Source organism: Polypterus senegalus, chromosome 12, assembly GCF_016835505.1.
Source record: "Polypterus senegalus isolate Bchr_013 chromosome 12, ASM1683550v1, whole genome shotgun sequence".
Taxonomy (NCBI): Eukaryota; Metazoa; Chordata; class Cladistia; order Polypteriformes; family Polypteridae; genus Polypterus; species Polypterus senegalus.
The window spans coordinates 47,152,952-47,179,198 of NC_053165.1; the positions used below are offsets into that span (position 1 = coordinate 47,152,952).

The 26,247-nt window shown below is 36.9% G+C and overlaps 1 protein-coding gene and 1 long non-coding RNA gene across 6 annotated transcripts in view; one reads left to right on the forward strand and one right to left on the reverse strand.

Annotated features, from left to right (window-relative positions):
• The window catches only part of plxnb1b (plexin b1b), a 308,635-nt gene that overhangs the window by 247,977 nt on the left and 34,411 nt on the right, over positions 1-26,247 (forward strand). For 4 of the 5 annotated variants that reach the window (XM_039771079.1, XM_039771080.1, XM_039771082.1 and 1 more), the window contains 15 exons: positions 1,400-1,469; positions 5,356-6,460; positions 10,683-10,865; positions 12,570-12,698; positions 14,119-14,219; positions 14,608-14,740; positions 15,029-15,185; positions 16,825-16,933; positions 19,497-19,605; positions 19,935-20,858; positions 21,364-21,498; positions 21,868-21,981; positions 22,131-22,224; positions 24,522-24,688; positions 24,802-24,953. In XM_039771079.1, coding sequence (XP_039627013.1) covers positions 1,423-1,469; positions 5,356-6,460; positions 10,683-10,865; positions 12,570-12,698; positions 14,119-14,219; positions 14,608-14,740; positions 15,029-15,185; positions 16,825-16,933; positions 19,497-19,605; positions 19,935-20,858; positions 21,364-21,498; positions 21,868-21,981; positions 22,131-22,224; positions 24,522-24,688; positions 24,802-24,953 — 3,659 coding nt within the window. In that variant the 5' untranslated portion in view covers positions 1,400-1,422. The remainder of the gene's footprint in view (positions 1-1,399; positions 1,470-5,355; positions 6,461-10,682; positions 10,866-12,569; positions 12,699-14,118; positions 14,220-14,607; positions 14,741-15,028; positions 15,186-16,824; positions 16,934-19,496; positions 19,606-19,934; positions 20,859-21,363; positions 21,499-21,867; positions 21,982-22,130; positions 22,225-24,521; positions 24,689-24,801; positions 24,954-26,247) is intronic. The other variant, XM_039771083.1, reaches the window with a different exon arrangement.
• The window catches only part of LOC120540377, a 196,207-nt gene that overhangs the window by 21,342 nt on the left and 148,618 nt on the right, over positions 1-26,247 (reverse strand). The window contains exon 3 of the long non-coding RNA XR_005635800.1: positions 21,358-21,442. This is a non-coding gene — a long non-coding RNA (uncharacterized LOC120540377). The remainder of the gene's footprint in view (positions 1-21,357; positions 21,443-26,247) is intronic.

The following is a 26,247-nucleotide window of genomic DNA, read 5'->3' on the forward strand; positions in this document are numbered from 1 at the left end:
GTCTTACAATAATGTAATTGCTATGCTTTTTTTAGTGATTATTGTAGTACTAGGGTGTTGTACCGTGTTAGCTATTATCAATGTAGAGAAAAGCCAACCAAAATGACACCTTTTATTGGCTAACTAAAAAGATTACAATATGCAAGCTTTCAAGGCAACTCGGGCCCCTTCTTCAGGCAAGATGTACTTGCATCGTTCCTTTCACAAGATCTTTTATGCCATCTTTGTTCTTCTATATTGTTGGATTCACAGATTGTCTATAACCTCAATTCTTATTGGCTTGTGATGGCATTGCTGCACTTTCTGCAAACGTTGTGATGTGCATTTTTCTTTTAATGTCATTACTTTCCTTTTGCTGTCGCCACCACCATCTTCATTTCCACTGGATACATGATTCAGAGGCATACTAATTGCATGACAGTCGACCACTAACTAATGATTATGCAACATGTGTGAACAAAGGCACAGTACGCTTGAAAATAGTGACTAAGTATGTACTGTACCATACTATACTTCAGTGTCTGTGACAGTTGCTATTTGTTAACCTCCGTTGAAATTACGGTTATTATTTAAAAAAAAGAGATGTTGCTATTTAAAAATTAAATGATATTGAGTTTGAAAAGAAAATTATTGGGCTTTTTATGCACGTTTGCATGTGTGGACTACAATCACTTGAGGCTGCCATAACCCAAGGCCTTTTGTATTTGCATGGATAAAATTTCTCCCTCTAAATACTTGGACCATAGGTTCACTTACCAGCTAACCTTCCTTCCATGTGTAGTTTATTCTCCCAACGTGATTTTTCAAAAAAAAAAAATCTTCCCTTAAGCTATGTTCTCATGCACAATACATGCAGATCAGTCAGTTGATTACTACAAATTGCCCTAGCTGGAAGAAAACAGTGGTGAATTCTTTGGAATCACCTGGATTTATACATTAATTACTTATAAACTTGTGATTTGATCCTCAACTGAATGAGAGTAATAGACAAGCACAATCTACTTAAACTAGCAACTTACAGACAGTCGCACTACTTCTGGACAATACTGTAAATACATCATTTAAGTATTCACCGTTCAGGGTGGAAAGAAGTCTGTGATCCTCGAGGCTAATGATTTCCTCAAAAGCTAGTTGGAGTCGGGTGTTCCGCTTAATAAGGTGAGATTGGAGGTTCCCTGCCCTGTAGAAAGACTCTAAAAGATTGGTTACTAATAGTCTGCTCTTGCAAAGAAAAGGTCTTTTCACAGTCATGCTCCAATTTAAAAAAAAAAAAAAAAAAAAAGTCTGTATATATCAGAGAAACCTTAGTTGCAGAACAGTAGAGATACATAAAGCTAAGAAATGTTACAAAAGCATTTCTAAATGACCTTCTGTTCATTAATCTTTGTCTCCCTTAAAGAGGACATCCTACAAAGATCATGCATGGGAAATGTATGCAGTGTTGAAAGAGGTGAAAAAGAAACCATAAGGTAACGTCAAAATATCTTCAACCTACCAACATAGTTGTACAAATGTATAATATGCACATAGTTCTGATAGTGTCTGCTATCAGAAAAGCACTGAACAAGAACAGTGATTGTGGAAAAATACCACAGACTGTGACCTGGTAGAGAGAGACTGACAAAAGGGTTGGTGCCATCCTGAAAAGACATTAAGTGGTGAGAGAAAGAGAGAAATATGACCATGCACATGTGAAATGCACTCCTCTGCCATAATCCATTTACCTGGGTATGTGGCCACGAGAGAGTCTTGAGTGGGACCCTAGCTTGGATTGGCTGACCGAGCTAAGGAAAGTGAATGCCGATGCTGCTGCCTGTGACTCCAAGGGAGTGAAGTGAGGAAAAGCTTACGGCCTAAATGTGCATGCAGAGGACATGACAGAAATAAGATCACTGAAACCATATAGAATGAACCATTGAAGCTGAGAGCCATGACAGCCTTGTTTAACAGCGGCTGAGAAAGGAGTAGCCTTCACTAAACATGAGAGATCAAGGGAGCGACATTACATTTGACAGTGCATTAGGCTACCAGCATTAGTGATGATAAAATGTCTGCCAAATAATACCATTAAGAAAATTAAACGAAATAAAGATCTTTTAACATAATATTTTGTCTACCAGTATGACCACCAAAGTGCAGTTAGCCTGGTTGAGGCGCCAAGTTGAAACTCAAATGAAAATCATAAATTTACAATATTTGAAATCATATTGTGTGTAAGTAAGTAATCAACATGATTAATGATAATGTTGACAACTACTGCAAAATATTAAGATGTTCATGTTCCCTTTAAAGTGCTTCCCATTGGGCCATGTTAAAGGCCTCTAACCTTCCAGACTCGGGCGGAACTAAAAAGTCCTAAAAAGAACTACAGGGTCCGAGGGCCTGCCTCAACAACCCAGAAATGCGATAGCGGTACCAGTCACAAGGAGAATGTCACATACTGTAAAATGAAATATTTTTCTATTGCATTTTCTCAGTTGTATTGAACATAGACATCATAATCGATTTTTCCAATTTTCCATGCTAAGTTAAGATTTCTGTAAGCATTCTAACAGTATGTTAAATGATTGAGTCCCATGTACTACTTATTTTTAATACTATTGCACCATCTGCTGGGGATAGGTGAATAGGAGCTCTACCAGGCTTTAAAGCGCATCTATCACTGATGGATTGTGCATATTGTCTGAGTAAGATGATTTTTTTTCTGTCATTCACTTGTTGATTGAAAGTGGCAAACCTGTCGTCTATGTGTTTTGCGTAAATGTTAGAGTGTATATGAGATTTAAGTAAAAGGTTGTTTGACACATTTATTGGTGCATGCTAATTTTTACAAGCAGAAAATTAATGGAAAAAATTAATATCTCGGTTATTTATGGCTTTTGACAAAAATCCTGACTAGATCTTTCTACATACTAACCGTTACTTGATGATTTAAAGAAAATTTACTGGTAAGTGTTTCCACTTTATCCTGCAAAAATAGTATTTATAAATACTGGAAACACATATTGGAAATCAACATATCGGTTGATTTTAGTGAGACACATATGCTTAGATATGTGGGTTCTTGTTACTGTGGTTTGATAGGTGTGTTTACATTATTTATGAAGGCATTTATAATTGAAATACTCTGTGGTGTGTCACTGTGACTGTGTCTTATATGTTTTGTAGATTCCAGTCCAGTAATAGTAATTTTAAAAACTGAAAAATAAACGAGAAGCCAATGCCTGAATATCAAAACATAATAAAATGTAGAAAGTCTGCGCTCTATAAAGGAGATTTTGTTGTTGTTGTAGGCTCCAACAATGGAGGTATAGCGAGAGAGGTTCCCAGATTAGGACCTGAGTGCAGATAGTCAACGGGTGACACCTCAGCACTACTATATTGAACAGTGTTACTTTTTTATGGTGGCTGGAGTGCCAAATCTGCCACCAACCCCCAGGTTTTTTCTCTGCAGGTTGGAGGGCCTACATGCAGGGATGGATGCAAATTAACGTCATACCCAGGACAGAGCAATTGCAGGGTGAGGGTCTTGTTCAAGGGCCCAACGAAGTAGAGTCACTTTTGGCGTTTTGCGGGATTCGAACTGCCACCTTCTGATTGCCACTGCAGATCCGTAGCCTCAGAGCCACCATTCCGCCCCAATAGAAATTAAAAAAAATAATAATAATAATAAATAAATAAATCTTAAATAAAATATATGCCAGGATTTTAAGTAATATACGCTACACATAAATGTACCAATTGTAAAAAAAAAATGTATAATATGTACACAGTTTTGTACTTGTTTTGAGCAAACTACATGAAAGTTTTTATGAAGGTTAATGTATTGGAGTGATCATTTATTCTAAAAGGAAAATGACAAATTGAATTAACTTTTTCCACTTTCTCTTCATGTGAGAAAGTGTTTTATTTTGTTTAATTTTTAAGATGGTGTTGTCCATCAGTCTTTGGGCATGGTAAATTGCTTACTATAAATAAAATAATTGTTTTTTTATTTATTTGCACTTCTATAGAACAGGCAAATGAAGGTGTAAGAAATATTTTTTTTTACACATACAGTACTTCCTCAACATTAATTGAAATGTACAATTAATGTAACACTAGAGTTATTAGAGCTGGTCAAATGTCTGTTAAAAACCAATTTGCAGATCTTTTCCTAAAAAGGCTTGGCCAATTCCTTAAGGATCCCAGTCATCCTTTGCAGTATTAATTATTTTTTTCAGATATTTGTCCAGGGAAGAAATCCTGTAATGCAGAATAAAAGCAGTGATATATAAGAGATCATTTGCACTGGCAGTAACTAGGCTTTTTAATATTGTAGGGGCTTAAGCAATAACTGTAAAAGATTAACTGGACCTTACAAATTTTACATTGAGTCCATATATTGCTTTAGATAGTCATTTTATAGTCCATTGTACAGGGTACAGTGAAATTCTAACTCTCAGGTGTTAATTAACATGTAGTATACATTGTCACTCCATGGTGCCATGATAATGAGTATTACAACTCTACCTAATCCAGTAGAATTTCAAATGTCTGCTACCCATGCAAGTCATATGAAGCATATGTGCATCTATGGAGACCAATGCTGGACAATATAAAAGCATCCATTAAAAATTCTGACATTACTCATATTGCATAATCAATGTGTCAAAGTCATCCAGTTGCATGCTTACAACTAGCAAAACACATGTGTTATGTATTTATTTATTCTGTTAAAGTATTTTTAAATAAATACTTCCAGTAAATCAGAGCAGTCCATGCAAAGGAAGCATTTTCACAGGGAAATTGAAGACTCACCCATTCCTCATTTAATTGGTCACGAGGACTGTTTTCAATTCAGAGGCTTATCCCTGTGTGTATGCATTTCCTCTGTGTATACTGCTCTGATTATCTGAAAGTACTTATTCAACAATATTTTAGCACAACCTTTGCACATTGTGAGTACATGTATGGATTATATGACATGGGAGGTTTTTTCATTGATAGTTTTGATATTGTTGGTTGTGGCGTTGGTCCCCATAGATTTTTCCATCAAAAATGTTATCTCTGATATCCATGAAAACATGAGATTAAATATGGGATAAGTAACATAGAAAAAAAAATATTTTTGGGTGCACTATTTCTTAGTGTTTTTTTTTTCTTTACTCCATAAATGATTGCATGTTTCTGTTTCTTCCTAATTTTTTTTTTCTTCTTTTTATTATCTTGATATTTTTCCATATATTTGTAATGCACTTGGTTTTTATAAATGTATTTCTCATTGTAGGATAGTAAAGTTTACTTTGCTGACTTTGATAGGAATATTGATTCTAACTCCATGCTTTGTTTTGTTTTCTTCACCCCTTATTTCAGAATGTTCATTATGCCTCCCGGGATTATCATTGTCTCTGCTGCCCTATGTGTATTATCCAGAGCTGTAATGACTGAATATGAAAGTTTTACTAGAGAAGGAGTCACGTTTGAACACCTCGTTTTACACCCAGATCCACAAGTTGGAACGGTTTACATTGGAGCAAAAAATCACCTCTTTCAACTTACTGCCGATTTGCATTTAAGGATAGAGGAGAAGACGGGTCCAGTTCGGGATAATAAGGAATGCTTGCCTCCCATTACCGATTCAAACTGCCCTCACGCTCGCGATACCAACAACCACAACAAACTGTTGCTTGTCAACCTGTACAACCAAGAGCTTATTACTTGTGGCAGTGTCTATCAAGGAATCTGTGAAAAGCGTAGCCTAGAATCCATCAAAACTGTTACGTTCAGAACGATCCGACCAGTGGACACACAGTATGTTGCAGCAAATGACCCTAATGTGACTACTGTGGGACTTGTAGTCCTCTCCAAAGACCATCTTCCTGTTGTCTTTGTAGGTCGCGGCTATACAAGCAGTCATCCCCCCATCTCTACCCGCAACCTGAAGTCTCCACCCATTTTTTCTTATGAGGAAACTGCAAAACTCGCTGTGGCAGGAAGGCTGTCAGAATATGACCATCATTTTGTCAAGTCCTTCTCCCACCAGTCTTCTGTTTATTTTCTCTTTTATCGCCGTGATCTGAAATCACAATCTAGGGAGTATAAAACCTACATCTCCAGGATCTGTCTTGATGACATATCTTATTATTCCTATGTAGAGGTACCTTTATTGTGCCAGGCTCATGGAAAAAAGTACAATCTCCTGCAAGCTGCTCATGTTGGCCAGCCAGGAGATGACTTGGCTGGGCGGCAAGACACTACAAGAGGCTATATGCTTTTTGGAGTGTTCTCTACCTGGCAGACCACTCTGGGAAAGCCAGGAGAAGAGTCCGCATTGTGCATGTACACACTAGAGGAGATTGATAGAAGGATTAACGAAACTCAAGATGCTTGTTATACCCAAGAAGGACGAAGCAAGACTGGTACCGAGGCTGCCTACATTGAATATGATGTGAAATCCAACTGTGCCAACCTGCCATCAGTAAGAAGGTTTTTTTGTTGTCTTTTATGGTTGTTTATCTCAAATCAAGGAGCTCAATTTTTTTCCCATTCTTAGGCTCCTTGAAAATGAATCTATTTTGTAGAGGTCAATTAATTTGAATTGATTTATTGACAGAAAATTATTATTTTGAACTTGTTAATGTCACTTGATGCAGTTAGTCAACTTCTTGAATTGTTCTTTCTCTACAGTATAGAAAGGTACTTTACAGGGTGCTTGAAATGCTGAGGGCGGCAGTGATGTTGTGGCGCAATTGTATCCATTGCAGCTACCCAGCAAAAGTTTACTTTCAGTTTCAATCCTAACATACTGAAGTTTGGCATAATAATATTACATTCATTTTTATTTCATTAATTGCTATTCCGGCACAATGCAATTCTAAACGTTAGTGCAAAATTGACACATTACACAGGGAAAACTACAACTATGTAATTTGGAAGTTCAGTTCACTTACTAAACAAAAAAATCCAAATTTAAAACAAAAATAAAATGGCCAGTAACGCAATTTGCCTCCTTTATTGATATATGAAAAGTGAATAATTCCCACTGGTAAAGTTTCAGTTCGTGGTTACTAAGAGAATAATAATTGTTATTGTTTTAATAACAATTCTTAGCGTTTTGTTTTATGAATTACTGGTTAGTGTAGTTATCTGACCACTGACAAACTACAAGTGTTTTTAGTGTGCAAGTTAAGTAGGTGAAACTTTGTTAGGCAATACAATAAAGTCACTGCAGCTTTATCTACCGGCTACTGGTCCACTCATACGGTGTGCAACAGAATATTAAGCATTATATGGAGCTTTGCTTGGCAGGGAGGCATATGGGCGTGTTACAAATTACAGACCATGCCTGGATGGCTTCTTCATGTGCAGTAGCATGTTGTATCTTTAAATGACGTACTGCTGGCACTGTCAACCAACCAATCTATTCCCAAAGAGCAGCACTAACACTGTCTACCCTAAACTCTTCCATTTTTCCCCCCACGCTCTCACTGCTTCTAGGCAACTTGGGCGGAGTCAATATAATTAAACTTAGAAAAAGTAATGGAGATTTTGTAGATTTTATTTAATGTGCAGAAGAAGTTGTGGAAAATCAAGTTTTTGCATGTTGATTTTTCATAAAGATCCCATTGAAATGAAAATTAGATTCATTGCCTGTCCATAAGAGAGCCTTCTTTCTTTTCTAATGGATTTATGAAGGAAAGCAAAAAGTGATTTTTGTATTGTGGCAATATGTTTATGAGAACAAAGCAAAATTGAAAATTATTATTTTTCTCTCTTTTTTGAGGGAAAGGATATGTGTTGTTCTCTGTTTTTAGCAGCAGGCATGGATAGAAACAACATCCTGTGGGGAAAGGATGTCACAGAGTCCAAGCAAAAAACCAGGGACCTTATGTGTAAATGTTGCATACGCTCAAAAATGTTGCATACGCCCATTATACGCTCACATCTGGATGTATAAAAACTAAACTTGGCATAAAGCTACGCTCATTTTCATGGCCTCTTCATACCATGTGTACACACGTTTCTGCTCATTTTTGCAATTGTGTGGCACCCAGCGTCAAAACAGTGCTACTATTTCTGTGTCGTTCCCCCTTTCTCTTTTTATATTTCCATCCGTGACACAGGCTTTGTCAAATAACTTGAAATTAATTGCATATCGTTTGCAAATAAAGTGCTTGATTATAATCAATCTGTGACAGTATAATGGTTTACGGAATAGCCAAACTATTCTATATACCATGGCTAATTTATCTTTGTTAGAAGACATTGCAGATGGAAGAATCAGATGAGAGCATATAGTTAGAGATCATACAGATTTTTTGTCCCATGATGATGACTGGCTTCTAAGTCTATGTAGATTTCTAAGAGCTATCCTCTTGGTGCTGTGTGCTAAACTGTCGCCGGCTTTACAAAGGCAGACTTTGAGGAATTGTGCTCCACCTGCTCCTTTGCAAGTTCTGTCCACCCTCTGGTTTTTAGCCACAAGAGCTTTTCAATGTGAACTGGCTGATCAATCAGGTATTTCTCAGTCATCATTGAGTCGTGCCATGCCATCTGTATGGAATGTTGTTATCCATTTGTCATCCAGATGTATAAAAGATTTCCTTACACTGTGGTTGAATGGGCAAATATTAAAGTACAGTTTGCAGCAATGTCCGGTTTTCCAAATGTAATTGGAGTGATCAACTGCACGCACATTGCTATAAAGGCGTCTTCACAGAATTAATTTGCTTATGTAAATAGAAAGCATTTCCACTCTATTAATGTAAAAATTATCTGTGATGAAAAAATGTGTCTCATTAATGTTGTTGCAAGATACAGTATTTAAATATCTCACCAATAATTGCAGCAACTTGCTGCTCTAAAGGGTGTGAACCCTGGAATTCTGTTACCACCTCCAGTAGTGTTTACACTCAAGACAGTGGGCTTCTGCTCAGCTTTTCATGTTGATATTGATATCTGACCACTTCTTTTTTTATTTCGGACTCCTCCGTCATGTTGTGCCGCTCTATCAGTTTCTTTTTTGCTTATACCACTGCTCAAGCTGCCAAATAGTACGTTTTTCTTTGCCTCCTCTTCACTGAGTAGGACCTCCATTTTGCATTCACTGAAATTCTTTTTTACACATGCTTTTGCCATTGTCTTTTAACAAAATACTGAACAGAAGGGTCTGTTTATATTGATTTGCATATTCAAATAGGCAAAATTCTGAGAGATGTCGGGGCTGTGGCCACGTGCATATGCGTTAAAATTCACATTGATTAGGATTTATAAAGGGATAGAGTGTAGAATTTTGCTTATGCACTGTATTATGCAATTTTTTTGTTCATACGCACATTTCTAGTTTTGAAAAAAATAAAATCTGCAAGGGTTCCTGGCCACGAGACCACCCAGCCCCGTCTAGTCATTCTACCTGACATAAATGATCTCAATCGGTCCTCATTGCATTTAGGGTTCACATGAAAGAATTTGATGATGATGGTCATGTGAAAGGCAGCCTGATCAACACGTAAAGTTTGAATGTAAAGAGTGCAAGTGTATTTATAGAGCCGTGCCACCACGGTGCTCGCACGTACCAAGTGCCCCATAGTTTCTTGCTCTTTACGTTGATTTTTTAGGCAGCTCATTATCCTTAAAATGATTGTTCACTGTTGCCGCACTTTGGCAGGTTTTGCCATTTAAAAAAAGTCCTCTTCAGTTGGCTTTGAAGCTGGTCATTTGCATTATGGAATGCCAACTTATACTTTGACTGGCAGATCCCAAGCTAATGGAACTTGTCACCCACATTACACACTTTTTGCAGCATGTTGTTTGCACAACTAATGAGAATAGGTAACAAATGTGTTATTACAATGAAACAGAACAGAGTGTGATTTGTTTTTTTTTTTTTCTTTTCTTTTTATATCATAATGCATCACAAGCTGTAACACCTGCGCCTCGAGTCCAAGCCCCCTTGTGGACATGACACATGGGTATAGTGGCTAATTATTTGTAATCTAAAGTGTTTCTCCATGCGTGCACTAGTAATCAGTTATATTTTGAAATGACAGTGTGAACTTTTAATACTTTGCATAGTAAGGATCAGCACTATGCAATGTGCCTGTGCAGCAAACAAGATCAATAAAGAACCCTGCTCTAAAGAAGACTGCCCACCTGACTTGCCTACTTTAATTGATTTAATTTTCAAAAATAAGACAAAAACGTAGATAGATAAATAAGATAAGATAGATTACCATTGTAACAACTGGTAGTTGAGTATTGAAGTTCTCGGAGCTGAACTTTGCTACGCACTTCCCCCAAGCTATCGGCTAGCAGAATGCCAGCGCCATACACGCAGCTGTACCTAGCTCATTAAGCAGGCGAACACTCGTGTCCCATACACCGCACGACCCCGAGTGTCTCCGTAAACAATTGCATAGATGGAATATCTAGCAAGACACAGCTCTGTCCTTTATTACCTCTTTAAAAGAGCAGAGAGTCAAAAACATTTTTGGAAGTCTGTGATTAACAATTACTGAGAAGTTGTTCCCATTGGTAATGTAAATTATGGCAATCTTTGTAAAAGCTTCATCTTTGCTTTGGTTTCATTATCATCTTTACTTTGATCAGGTTAGGCTTTGATAATTTGTACCAAAAAATTTCAAATTGATATCTGCTATGTTATAAGTATTAATTCCTTTTTATCCTCTGTCATCTTTAAGAACACATTAGAGGCCTTTCCATGTGGATCAGACCATACTCCTAGCCCGATGGCTAGCCGCATCCCTGTGGAAGCCGCTCCTGTGTTTGATAGTCCTCAAGCCCGCCTCACTGCCGTAGCTGTTACTGTGTTGGATAAACACACAATTGCTTTCCTTGGTGATAGCCAAGGAAACTTAAATAAGGTAAGAGTCATTCCTTGCTGCCCCTTCTTAGTAATATCTTTGATCTGTCCAATGCACTTGTATATAGTCCTCTGCAGAGCCCACTCACAAACTGAGCCACAAACACACTGTGCCATTTAATATAACCTGGGAGGTTAACCAGCATATATGGTGAGAAACCCCCACAGACACAGGGAGAATATAAATATTAGATGTACCGGGAAGTTAAGATTTCTCATTTGTCATGTTAGGTTTTGAATAAAACCTGGGTGTTATTCACCTTGTTGCAGTCAGAGCATGCCTTGAAGTGTACTGATTATAGTGGATTATTATTACTATTTGGAGATTGTTAAATGTACAACTTTGCAGGGGTTTTCTTCTTCCGTAATTTGAGGAACATGTTGCATTTTTAAACCATGTGAATTCCTTTTTGGTGTAATTGCTTTATGTTTTAAAAGGCCTTGCTGTATCTAATGCTTCTTTAAAATGCAACGTTTAGTTATGAATAAACTTATCTGTATTACATTTTAGTTTAATTTAGGGACCACAGAAAATCCATAAAATCTTCTATCATTCTTATCATAGTTCCTGTTGTTTCCTGCACATTTATCAACAAGGGCAGACAAAGCTCAAAAGTAATTAAATATCCGGAGGGGCAATTACACTGTGAATGTTAAATTCATAAAGAGATCATTAAATCTTAGTCTGTTCCTAATTTTGAAAATGAATAGCTAATTCAGAGAGACTTTTGCTAAGCTGGAAGAAGAATAAGGAATAGGGACAACAGGGTCTGTGAATTAATAATATGCTGTAACCATACCTGGCATAGATTTAATGTCCAACATTGAGACCTTTTATTGATGACACAAAGTTTATAAAATGTAATATCCAATATTAAAACATACAAGCTGAAAGTATGAATATATAAGCTTTTATGATGACCAATACAGTCCATGTACAGTACTATTTTGGAAAAATGTCTCTGTTTTTGGAGAGAAGGTGAGTATTGACACTTTCTCAGTATCTCCAGTGAGTTAATTGCTGTGCGTGAAGTTAGACAGATTTTCCTCCATCACATCCCGTTAGGATTATGGCCACTGCTCCTGGGCTGTCCTGGTTAGCCTGCCATTCACCTTCAACCATTCAGCTTTAAAATTACCCTCTGACTCTGTAATTTTGACAGATATGTTCTGAGATTTTTCAAGTAAAGAAGACAGAGGTCAGGTTGTTGTAATCACTAATCATGGTGCTGGACATTGGCAATGTGCTGTCATATTGATTAGCAATTCCAAGTAGTCTGTACCATGACCATAAAAACCTTATAAACAGAGTCACACTGTCTGTCAGTAAGGGCAGAAGAAAATGCACAGCGTAGGTTATCGTATACGTACAAATATGAGTGCTACCATTACTGCAAGTACTGTACATCAGCATATACAGTATGTCCAAAGTAAATTGTAAAAATGCATTTTAAACTGAATATACCTTTTGTTTTGACTGGAATAATGTATATTCCTAGAGCTATAAGGCTAAATTAAATTTGTAACTAGTTAAATACCATATATTGCTGCAGTGGTTTTGTGCAAGGCCATGATGTGGCCAGTTTGTTGGCAAAAAATGCAATCAATATGTAAAAATATCTACCATATCTTCAGTCACCATAGGATATACACATGTCCTGGATCCGATGTACTTGTGATCTAACAATAATTTTTCTATTTACAGATTTTTCTCCCACCATCTGGAGTAGCTAAGAAATATTCAACATTATTAATCCAAAAAAATGGACCCATTAACAGTGACCTTCTTTTAGATGAATTCCAGGAATATCTGTACATCATGACACCATCTGTGGTGGGTACATCCAATAATAATTAGTTTAATCTTTTGTGAGCCATTTTATTAATTGACTGTGGGCTAAGGCTGATTTTACTTAATTACATGTGTGCACCAGCAGGAGTGTTTATGTAAAGCAGGAACTGAATGAAGATGGGAGCAAGCCTAAAATAATAACTTTGCATTAGTTTGAAGTTGAAACTGAGACTGTTTATGCCTTAGGCTTAGATGGGACGGTTGAGCATGGTTTACCATTGTGGCGTGTATGAAAGCAAAAAGACAAGAAATTTAGTTCGGAAAGTTAAAATAGCATACAGAGAGTTTGTGCTAAGATTGTTTTTTACAAACTTAGTTGTAGAATGAACTTTCTCAAATGAAAATTAACAAACAGTAAACACCCATGTAAGCAGGTAGGTAGGTAGATTTGAAAGGCACTATATGAGAGAGAGAGATACTATTAAGAAATAGCTAAACTTGTAAATTAAGATTTGGAAAAATTAATACATTGTTACACTATATAAAAACACAAACCTTTTTATTAATTTTCATAAAAAAGCCAGTTTAGTTGGGGGAGAGGGGGGTTGTGTATTGGTATATGTTGATCAGAAGGAAGTGGTTCAATCTTAAGAGTGTACCACTGTTTGTATTTTAAAATCACTGGTCTTCAAATACAAGTAAATGCAGCTATAATGTATTCACCTACAAGGAAAAAGCAAGTCAGGATTTTTGCAGAAACAAATTCCCGTTTTGTTGTATCAGAAACCCAACTCGAAGTGTACATTTTGTAATTATTCAATGCTTAACAGAACCAAAGAATTTTTGTTTTGTTTGGTCTTAAATGTTAAACGGCACTGCCGTTTGTATATCTAGTTTGTGATGCACAAATGCACAATGTGTGGTTTGTGATGATTTCATACTTTGCAAATATGGCAACCTAACACATATAAATATCATGGCTGTCTTTTGCCACTAGCATTTTATGGGGTGTGTGCGTCATGACCACCCGTTGCTAATGTAAAAGAATATGGCAGCTAATCTTTGTACAAGTCTATATTCATAATCATTTTATGGCTTGTTAGGCCCATCTATATATTTTGTATTTGTACTCTGCCTTTAACTATGTAACATCATGTTACTATAGTTAGCTGCTGAAACTTAAGGTTCTTTACTACTCTTCGAATGCAGGAAAGAAAGCTGCCAGAAGCCACATAAAGGTGTGCTGATCCATTACCGTATAAAAACAGTCTTGTTTGATATGCTTCTAGTGTGTAAAAGGTCTGTTGCCACTCTGAGATCTTCATTATAAATAAATTTCACACAATCGAAATAAGGAAATGATAGGTATTGATATATTAATATGTTACATTTTTTTTCCTTGTTTGTTATTTTTGTTTACTGGTGGTTACACTCTCCATTTCCACTTTTCTTTTACATGAAGGTTGTAAGGCAACCAGTGGCTGAATGCTCAAAGCATCTGGACTGCCAGTCGTGCCTGGCTACAAATGATCCATACTGTGGGTGGTGTGTGCTGAGGGGACGGTGAGTATTAAAGCACCTGCTTCCTGAGGTTCTCTTTTATAAGAGAGGGATTAAAGTAGATGGGATTTTCAAACATCACAGAGCTCAAACCAAGTGATCAATAAAGCTGTAAACCACTTAGCAATAATCCCATAGCCAGCGTGACATAATAACACATGTGTCATCAGAGTTAATTTGCCTTGAATATAAAGCTGACAAAGTGGAAGAAAGACCAACCACTTTAAACATTCATATAGCATACTTTAACATGTTTTTAGCATGAACTTTTCATGAGCATCACTGAAGGGGACATGAAAAGTATTAACAATTGAGACAGAGAGGCTATGTAAATGAAATGGCGTTATTTTATGCCTTCATTGATGATAACGTATTTCTCGGTGTGATCTAGTTGCGGACGCCGTTCTGAGTGTCGCCGATCAGAATCTCCTGGACAGTGGCTGTGGAGCTACGATCAACAACAGCAGTGTTTGACTGTTCAGTCGCTGAGTCCATCCAACATAAGCAGAGAGGAAAAAAGAAATGTATGTATGCTTCCTCCCAACTGATTTCATAATAAGTGCCACCTCAAAGGCTTTAAGGAGTTTTAATGGCTTTAGTGAATGTGCCAGAATTACTACTCAGAAACTGGGACTGTTTTAGATCAAAGTCTAGATCTGTTTCCAGACTACTGAAAGCTGTATAAATGTAAGAGGGAGTCAGTTGAACGTGGCTTATTTTGGTGTTTTCTTTTTTGGCAGTTGCTTTGCAAATTTTTTACTGTAAGAATACCTGTACAATATTAATTTGATTTGCTTGATTTCTCATTTTAGATCTTCCTTTCAATCCCAAAGCTGCCTGCTTTGGGCGAGGATGAGTCCTACTCCTGCTTCTTTGAGAATTACGAGAGTTTGGCCATCATAACTGAAACTGGTGCAACTTGTTCTTCACCAGATGCCAATAAGGTGCCTCCTATTGGCCCAGGGCTAGGTAATTGTGACACTGTCTTGCCCAAAACATCCTTCATGTTCACACTTGTAACAAACTCCGTGAGACAGGGTATACTGAAGTCATCAAAAAAAGAACATGAACAATGTTGAACCACAAAATTTTGGGCTTAAATACTTGCTGCCACAGGTTTCTCTTGGAATAACTAAATTCTGCTCTGTCATTGCCATCTAGGATGGTCTGAAATGTGACTTAGTTCTGATCCAAATATGCCAATCTCTCTCTCTCTCTATTCATATATATATATATATATATATATATATATATATATATATATATATATATATATATATATAAAATCCAACGTCTGTCTGTATGTCTGTCCGCTCCTCACGAGAGATCTACTTAACGGATTTAGATCAGGTTTTTTTGTATAATTTGCTTGAACATTCCAGTTGATTTTGTGACCTCTTTCATTGCGCTAAGTATCATAGTTTGCTTGCGGTACTGATTTTATTTGCACGAATGAGGTGCAGCAGGCTGAAGGGAGGGGGGCGGGGCCCTTCACACTCACGCGCCAGCATTGGGGCATATCTTACATCTGCTTAGCTAGCGAAAGAGAGAACCACCTAACAGATTTAGATCAGGTTTTTTTTTTTCTAGAATTTTTGTTTACTGATTTTTAAAGTGTATCCTGTTTCACTACTACACGGGTGGAGCCGCAGGGAACGGCTAGTTTACTATAAAAGGAAGCTCCAAATGGGAAGGAGGTTATAACAAGAGGGTGTGCAATCCTAATAATTTTTTTTCTCAATTTTGGGCCAAACTGTTTATAAATAAATGTCTTTCAGCTGAAGCAATCGCTATTTTTCAAGTATGCTTCACTTCTACAAGTCTTTGTCTTGAACTTATACAAACTTAATTAGAATCTCTCTTTTAATTTGCTTGATTATAAGTTGTAACACATCTATACATAGCCCACATGTAGGCTTAAACCCCTGTTGCAGTGAAGAATGAGAACAACCAGGCAGTTCATTGTTGGAAATGTATTTTCCATATCATTTCATTGGTTTTACTACATGTGAATTACTCCAGAAACACAAATGTGCTAAAAACAGAAGCTGTAATCAAAGTTAATCATGGCCTTTATTCATGTTATGCATGTAATATCCATTTTATCATTCATCTGCATGGAACAATGAAGAACAGTTAACGTAATACTAAAAGACCCAACCATTTTTTTTTTTTAAATCTGTTTTAGAATTATTTTTCAAATGCATATATTCAGCAACAATGTATTTAAAGTGCTTGATTAGTAATAATAAATAAGCACTTTATAAGCATAAGGGACAAAAGGACAAAAATCTTGCTCTATAAAGAAATACATAAAACCGTGTCCTGTTGTGGAATGTTGTAAATGCTGTGAAAAATCAAAGAGGTACAGTACATTTTTACAAAAACCTTTTTTTTTTTCCTCATTATGTATGAAAACATGCGACTAAAATTTTTTATCAGTCATTGATCAAAATGCATGAGTAAGCAACATAATAAAAAAATACCATTTTTGAGTGGAGTATATTTAAGTGAATTACGTTCTTTATTGCTCTGACTTGGATAGGCTTGTTTAGATCCATTAAAATCACTGATCTAATGACGAGTATTCCTGATTGTTTTTTTGTAGATCACGTGAATGTTACTCTTTCTCTGCGATTCTTAAATATTACAGTCACATCCATCAAGTTCACATTTTATGACTGCAGTGCTGTGAAGCAGCTATCCAGGAACATGCCGTGAGTATTCAGCTCAACTGTTTTTGTATCTGGGGTTTACTTCTGAAATTTTGTTTAGTGGAACGGATGTGGAGATTTTTCTTTTTTTTTAAATGTATTAGTGGTATCGATATTATAACTGCTCAGTTGTGGCTCTTACTAAGTATATGAGAGGAAGGTTCTGCCAGAGTAATGCAGTAAGATGTTTTTTGAACAGGCAGACAGGGTAGCAGATGAAAGTAAAGCATGCCTTTGATGCAATTTTACACCAAAAGTTCTTTTTGAAAGAAGAATCCTTTGGCAAGAAAGGTAACTTACAAATCTAAAGTTTAGGTTAATCATCCTAAGTACAAGAGTACAGATAATGAAGGAATGCTTCACATTGTGTAAAAGACTAACACAAACAGAATTGTGATACAACCATGGTGACCCCCATATAATCAGATAAGAAATAAACAATGAAAATATGCAGTAAATGTGGAGTTGTCTTTTCAGACTTATGTTCTCATTTGAACTGAATCAAGACGGCTGGTCCAGCAGGTAACTACCATCACTGAAGCCGTTAAGCTATCTCCCATCAGCACACACCCGACACTGGTCATCAATTGAGTCCTTCATTGATCTGTGCTTGGACCATCACTTTTTCAAATTTACTGTATATTAGTTACAGTGATTCTGAGAGTAAACTTATGAAATAACACTACATGTACAGAGAACATGGATTCTAGTGGACTGAGGAAACAATAAAATGGGTCAGATACTTGGAAAGTGTCATTTAGTGGAGAAAAGTGCAACATACTATACACAAGGAAAATGGTCATTAATTATAAATACAAACTGTACAATGGAAAAAGTGAACAGAGCAGATACTGAAAAGGATTTATGGCTTTATGTTGACACAATATTCTCATCATCTAGTCAAATTGTATGAGCAATTTAAAAGGGCAAACAGAATGTAAGGTTACATTATAAAATCTGTTGAATACAAATCAAGGAATGACATGCTAGCTGAGAGTAATGCACTAACTGCATCTAGAATTCAGTATGCAGTTCTGGCCGCCATGCTACACAATAGACAAAGCAGCATGGAGACTGTTCAAGAAAACAGAAACCAGCTGCATCCCATGACTAAAGGACATGTTCTTCTACACCTGATGTAGAAACATTTGTACTTTTTTAAACAGAGTAAGGGAATGAAATTTATTCTTGAGTAGAAAAGACTATATAGGAACTTAATCTAGTTCATTAAAATTCAAGTAGTTGAATCAGAAACACTGACAATTTTTTAAAAGTATCTGGATGAGACTGGGACATTTTAGCTATCAGCTAACATCGTGGGGTAAGATATTGCTTGTTAAACTTTTTATTTTTATTAACAGAAGATCTAATTTATGTATAATTTATTTATGTTTTTGTTGGAACCAGATTTCAGATTGCATAGTACTGCAGTTGTGGAATGGTTGCTCATTTATTTAACCCTGCTTATTGTGACTTTCTTGCAACCTATTTTTGCCAATAAATAAGAAAGCCTACCTAAATTGTTCACGCTAAGCATTTTAATCTGCAGATTATGTTACAGCAGAATAGCCACTTGAGGCTAAAGGATGAGGCTTCAACAAAATAGAGCTTGTTACCTAAACAAGTCACATCTTTATGTAACAGCTTGGATTTCTGACACAATATCAACTCTTTTACATGATAAATAGTCAATATTGCTTAATTGTTTAATCCAAGGATCCAGCTGTGTGTGGGGTTAATTGATATGTTAGCTGTAGAGGTGAGAGAGAAGAAGAGCAACTGAGAAAACTGAAACCAGAATATGTTCCACCCTAATATTAAACGCACACCACCCCACACTGGTCAAGCAGCATAAATGTCTTTCTAGACAGTCCTCCACACTCCCATCCCAAATACCCCCCCGGAACAAATGAAGAAACCACAATTACCCAAGTCTATCTCCTTGACATCTAAGAGGGATTATTACTGCCTTGCATCGTGCATTGCTCAGGATTAAACAGGCTTAGAAAATGGTATGGTATAGTGTGTTCAAGAGTAAGGAGCTCCAGTGAACTAATAATATTAAAACCTGGGTGGGGGGTGAAGTATTGTATACAGGAAAGTCCTCATTTACTTACAATAGTACTTCTGATACATCCGATTAACCCACAGCGCTATAACTGAGGCTCATTGTTTTAGAAAATTTGCTAGCACAGCTACTTTTTTTTCCAGCTCCTCTTGTGGTCAGATCAGAATAATTTGCATACTTCTATTAAAGTATGTTATCTTTGAAAATCAATAAGAAAATACATGCTATAATAGTAGCTATATTCAGTATTTTCCTTTTTTTGTCTGGGCCACATTTACAAAGAATAAAGATTAAACGAAACATTTGTGAACGAAAACATAAAATTTCATAATAACCTGCAGCTTCAGAATGTTTAGGCACATTTTTGAAGCATGTCAGAATGTTAAGATTCTATGGCAAGAACCTTATTATTTAAGTTTAAAACTTTAGGTTTGTTTCCCACCAATTTAACACTTGTTTTCAGAACATTTCTGATCTGGACCGTGTTCCTTTCTGCAGGTGCCAAGCATGTGTGAAAAGTCAGTGGGGTTGCCATTGGTGTGTTCATCAGCATCTTTGCACCCACAAACCAACCTGCGAGGAGGGATCCATTATATACAATGAACATGTAAGTCATTCAGATCAGTATAACATATATGTGGATAAATCCAGACATTGATACTGTGCTCCATGTACTTGTTGTTTCACTATATATATTAGAAGTTAAGAAAAATTGTATCCGATTGGAATACCATAATTGATATTTAATCAAAAAACAAGATGGAGATGAAGTGTTTTTTCTTTTAACTAAAACCTCCTTCCCCTCTAACTTTGTTTTGATTTATTCTTTAATTTTAAACCTTTAATATTTTATCTTTTGTTTGATGTACATTTATTTATATATTTATTTTTTTCTTTTGTTTATCCTTATACCATCTGTCTCAATCCTGCCTACAGTTTATTCTTCCCGGTCCGCCCTCCCCAACAGCAAGGCCAACTGTCACATCCCCTGCAACAGTGTCAAGAACAACGGACTCTCCTACAACTGAGCCAACAACTGCTTTGACAACGACAGCAACAACTTCCACCACCACGACTGTCTCTACCACTGCAGCTACAGAGCCCATTTTTACCAGCAGCCCTCCTACAACTACTGAGCCTACAACTTTCCCAAGCACTACAGAAGTGGCCACCATACAGCCACATGTCACTACTACCTTGGAGTCACTTACAGTACCTTCTGTGACAACTACTATCATTGTCAGCACTGTCACTAATCTTGAAACAGTGCCAGATAAACCCCTTAATGAGACTTTTAAAGAAGACAAGATGACTGAAGACCCATTAGCAACTAGTAGTCCTACTGTTTACTTCAAAGAACCTGTACCTTTTCCAGAACCATCTGCCAATGAAGAGTTCACAAATACAAATACCGTGACCACCCAGATTTCAAGTACTGTCCAACCAATGCTTATCCCTCTGACTGTACCTTTCAATCCATCAAATGATACAGAGGATCATGAGGTGGATCAGTCAACTGATGAGACCTTTCATGTTACATTACCAACCTCTATGGCCCCAGTGCCAGCACCCGTTGACTCTTCTCATCTTGGGATGCCAGCTGCTTCTGAAGTACCAGTGGAAATTCTCACAACTAAAGAACCACCCCCCGGTTTCCCCGATTTGCCCCTGGACTCCAACACTAATCCTGTGTATGTGGCAGAAGACATTCTTCTGGAGAATGAAACAGCTACATTTTCTGCCACAACCATTCTTTCAGGAGATGGGGATGTAGAGAATTCCTCTCCTGGCTTTGTACATGTGATGGACTCTGATGCGGAATATGATTACCAATATGACATGCCAGGATTCTACCAGCTGGTGAGATGCCATCTGCATGCAAACTCCCCTGCATTTAATTGACGATGCACTTGCCTGAGAATTTTTTAATACCTGGCAGTAGATTGAAGGTCTGAAGCACTTGTGAGGGGGCAAACTACAGGCAGGGCCTACAGCCCTCAGATTAAAGTGAACCCTCCTTGTAAAGAGCTAGTTAACTTATACTTCGTTGCATTTTTTGTGGTGTTTGCCCTTTCACCCTGCTAATGGTCACTACTAACACTCAAGTACATAAGGAATCATTGTATGTTAATATGTTTGTGTCTCATTTTGCATTATTTTTTATTTTATTTCTTTTAAGAAACCATGTACATCAATAGGCTATTCTATTTTTGTTTAAGTTCACAGTTGACAGGAAGTATAGATGAGAATTAATAGTCCTTGTCCAGTGAGCTTTGCTTATTAAAATAAATCCCACAGTGTATTACACCTGTGTAATGTTCCCCACATGCATAGTTTGATGATTTCGTCTGGTGTTTACTTGCAGGGGTTGGATGCTGATCCAGTTAGCCAGGGTCCTGAAGAGTGTCCTTGTGTAGAGAAAGTCCAAGGCTCTTCTCTGCTGCCTGTTAACACAAAGAGAGAAATCACACTGGTGGGCAGGAACCTTCATCTTTTCCAGGTATTCACACCTGAACATGACACTTAAGGAAAATGGCATTTTTTTGAATGAAAGAAAGAAAGAAAGAACACGTACCGTACACAGAATTGACAGCTCTTTAAGCTGAACTTGGAATACACAATCTAAAAGCAATGTGCTTTCTCCTAATATTTCCTGAACAAAATTTTAAATATTTAATTGAATGTTTCTTTTTCTTCCTTCCTTTTTTCTAGTAATTTCTATTCATCGTCCATTCCTAATAAATTAATGGAATTTCAGAAGTTTTAGATGTTTTAATGTATGCTTAACAGGCTCTAAATATGTGGCAGAAGGAATGTTACTTCCGCAATTCTCAGTTATCTCCCTTGGTCTTTTTGTGTTTCTTTCAAGGATCCAGACTATACATGTGTCTTTGTGATTGAGGGGCAGATGGTAATGGTAGATGCTCTTGTAAAGACTGGAGATGAGCCTCTTGTTTATTATATTATATGCCAGCCATATCAGGTAAATGGAGGAAAGTGACTCTCTGCGTTGTAATTCTCATCTGCTGCAAAGATTCTTTTTTTATTGGTTTTACTGTGTAGATAACCTTTGATTGTGGTAAATAAATTGCCTGTTTTATTTACTTTAGCTTCTGCCAACTCTCTTTGCAGTACACGTACTCTGCCCCACAGGAGGAGTATAATGCCACAGTTTACATCAAGAGGAGAGACACTTACCTGGTAGACAGTTCTCAGGATCTCTATGGTAGGTGACCTAGCAAGGAACCAACTCATCTATATAGATGGAATATTTAAGGCTTGCATGTAGAGGTGTTTGATAGAGATAATATTTTTCTCTTACTTTACACACGATTATAATATGTTAATTTTGCTCTTATTTTCATTGATTCCAACCAGAAATGTTCTGCTTATTATCGAAGCCTGGCTTTTCACACATTGTTAGTTGTGAAGGACTGCATATGAAATGGGTACTTTAAATCACTTTTATGCTAGAATTTCAGTTGCCTTTTCTTAAGTCCAAGTAACCTGATTAGGATTTCTCATTCTCCCAACATTAAAAAATAGTTTAATTGTCTGTAATAAGCAATATAAAATGTTTATAGGCAGTTAGCGAGATTAACCCTAGGGAAGGTGAATATTTTTCACAATCTAACAACTTCGTTTTATATGCTTATTAAAAAGTTTGTTTCAGTTTTTGTTGGTATTTTACCCACTAGGTTAGCAGGCTTGAGAATTGGCCGTAAAACAATGCAGTCAATTCAAGCCAAGGGATTTTTAAGACCTAAGGCTAAAAATGGCCATTTGAAATTTAGAATTGATCGCTGGTAGAAAATTTTTTTAACTATTATCAAGTTTCTCAGATTCAGTATAAATTCACTTTTCCAATTTTGTCAGCTGTGAATAGCACCATGTAATATAACAGATGACATCAGGGTGCAAAGAGAGATGAATACTTTTTTTTTAACATTGTCTTTGTAAATATTAAGAACATACAGAATGAAGAAAACAAAAAAGAAAATGAAGCAAATAAAAACCACTTTATGAAATGATTAAAGTTTTTTTTAATTGGTTAACCTGTCTGAGCATATCTTTGTAAACTGTAAGCAGTAATATATTACTGTATATTATCAAGTGACCTCATATGTCCTATTATTCATCACAAATTCAACTTTAAACTTTTGCCTGGTACTTTACAATATATCACCATATTGACACTATTTTAAAAATGGGTAAATATAGTATGAAAAGAGAAGATAAATGAAATAAAGGAAATTAATTTTTATGCAATCTTTGCATTTTCTTATTAAAATGAAAAAAAAAACTAAATGTAATTAAAATAAGTCTTTTTAGTAGTGTAACAGCAGACACCCATTCCACAACAAAAAGATAGAACAGGCAGAATACTAACCACAATGCCTCTCCAAAATGTTAAAGAATAGCACAAGAAAATATACAAGTGCATGCACAGGAACAAGATTGAAAAAGATATTAAAATGGCAAGAATATGTATGCAAGTAAGTAAAGAAACCAATAATACTTAAGTTGTTTATCCATCAGAAGAATGGACAAGCAATAACTCTTGCTAAATGCAGATGCTAAACATATTGGTTAACATTGACATCAATCCACATACAGTCCCCTGACCGTTGCAACAGACAGGGCTATACCAACAATACCGAATTCTAGAGGACAGGCAGCATACAAAGAAGCAATGCATATTATTGGAATGCTTCCATTCTCGAGGAAATTGAAGGTCTTGATATGTCAACCCAATTTTTTGATCAAGTTTACAGTAAATGTATGGAGGTTTGGTTTATTCTATTGCTCGACAAATAAAGGCTGTAACAACAACACGTTTCTTGGGGTGCACATACCACATATTGTTGCAAAGCTCTCTGTTTTATGTGGAAATTGAAGCGTATTTATCATAGATTTCAAGCCAATCTGTGATAAATAAAACTTTACAAAACATGATGTCAGCATATTGCTGCTGATACTTAAGGTCTCAACTGGCTTTTAAACCTCTGCACTGTACAGATTTATGGACAGTATCAAGTGATCAGCTGCCGATGCACAGAATGTCATTATGTTAAGGTATATTCACTAATATATGTGGATTATTTGCTCTCCATTTTTAACAAACTTACAACCCTCTGGTTTATTAAATCACTTGGGATTCCAGTGTTAAAGGAGCATTATAAGGTTTCCCACTGTACACATAACAATAATGACCCTATAAACCTATTCAGAATTTCATGGGTTTTCATATGCAGTGGAGAGTTTCATTGGAAGTTCAGGTATTCAAAAAGTCCAGTGTCATTTCAAAGTTTATATGTTACATGGAATGGGCAGACTACTCTGATATAATCATTGAAAGCTTTTTGCAACTCTTAATTGACATTTTGATGGTGCAGTTATTTAAGAGTTTACTGTGTAGTTATAGTGGCAAAATTACTTTAAATGTTATTTACAATTATGCTTGTGAATGAGTGTCTGTTTTGCTGTTGACACTCAGACCGATGTCTCACTCTTTGGTTTTAGTGACCCTATACAACTGCTCGGTGGGACGGTCCGACTGTAGCCGTTGTCACACTGCAGATAGCAGGTATAGTTGTGTGTGGTGTGGAGGTGAACAGTCCAGCTGTATTTACAGCGAATCTTGCACCAGAGAGATTGAGCAGACATGCCCTGCACCTGTCATTGACTCTGTGAGTACTCCTGCTACTTTATTTAACAGATCCGTTACTAGTGGCTCATAACTTGTTCTTACATACAATATGCAAGCGTGGCAGACTTTGTGACATTGCCTGTTACTTTTTAGATTGACCCTTTGTCTGGTCTGGTGGAAGGTGGAACTACAGTTACAATTACTGGTTCAAATCTTGGACAGAAGTTTCAGGATGTTGAGCATACAGTGTCAGTGGCGGGAATGCGATGTACTGTGGACCCTCAAAGATATGAGATCTCTACTAGGTGTGTATTATTTTAGGAATAGTTCCTTTTGCCAGACTTTCATCCTTTAGGTTTTATATACAATGGAATCTAGTTCATTATTACTTTTTAAATATATCTGTAAATACAATTTTATTTTAAACTTGTACATAATACAATGAAATTTCTTTTTTTGTGTATCTCTCCATAAAATGTCACAGTAACGACGAAGTGAAAACATGTTTTCAGAAATGTTTGCAAATTTGCTAACAATCATAAACTGAAATCTCTTATTTATATATGTATTCAGATACTTTACTAAAGCATTCCAAATTGTGGTCAGGTCCATCTTCCATCCATCCATTATCTAACCCGCTGAATCCGAATAGGGTCACGGGGGTCTGCTGGAGCCAATCCCAGCCAACACAGGGCACAAGGCAGGAAACAATCCTGGGCAGGGTGCCAACCCACCGCAGGACACACACAAACACACCCAGCACACACTAGGGCCAATTTTGAATTGCCAATCCACCTAACCTGCATGTCTTTGGATTGTGGGAGGAAACCGGAGCGCCCAGAGGAAACCCACACAGACACGGGGAGAACATGCAAACTCCACGCAGGGAGGACCCGGGAAGCGAACCCGGGTCTCCTTACTGCGAGGCAGCAGCGCTACCACTGCGCCACCATGCCGCCCCAGGTCCATCTTGTTTGCTTTAATTATTCTTGAAATGTATGTAGAACTTTGATTGGAGTCCAGTGGTGACAAATTGAATTGACTGGACATAGTTTATAAAAGCACACACCTGTGTATGTAAGGTGCAACTTGGCCAAGGAAATGACCAAGAACTCAGTGGCCACTTTAATAGAGCTTCAGAAGTCCTCTTCTGAGATGGGAGAATCTGTCAGAAGGATTACCATTTAAGAAGCAATCCATTAATCAGGTATTTATGGTAGACTGGCACAATGGAATCCACTTTAGGGTAAAAGGCATTTGACGTTTTAAAGAACTTTGGAAGTGTGAGGAAAGATTGTGTAGGTTGATGAGACAAAAACTCCAAACACAATGTCTGGTGAAGATCAGGCACTGCTCATCACAATCCTAATACCATCCTTACGTTAAAGCATGATGGTGGCAGCATGATACTATGGCAGTGCTTCTCAGCAGCAGGTACAAAGAGACTGGTCTGAATTGTGGGAATGATAAATGCAACTAAATACAGAAGGTCCTTGAAGAGCACCTCCTCCAGAGTGCACGACACGTCAAACTGGAATGATGATTTACCTTTCAGCATGACTATTTGCTATTGCCTATTAAAGCATTTTACAATATGTA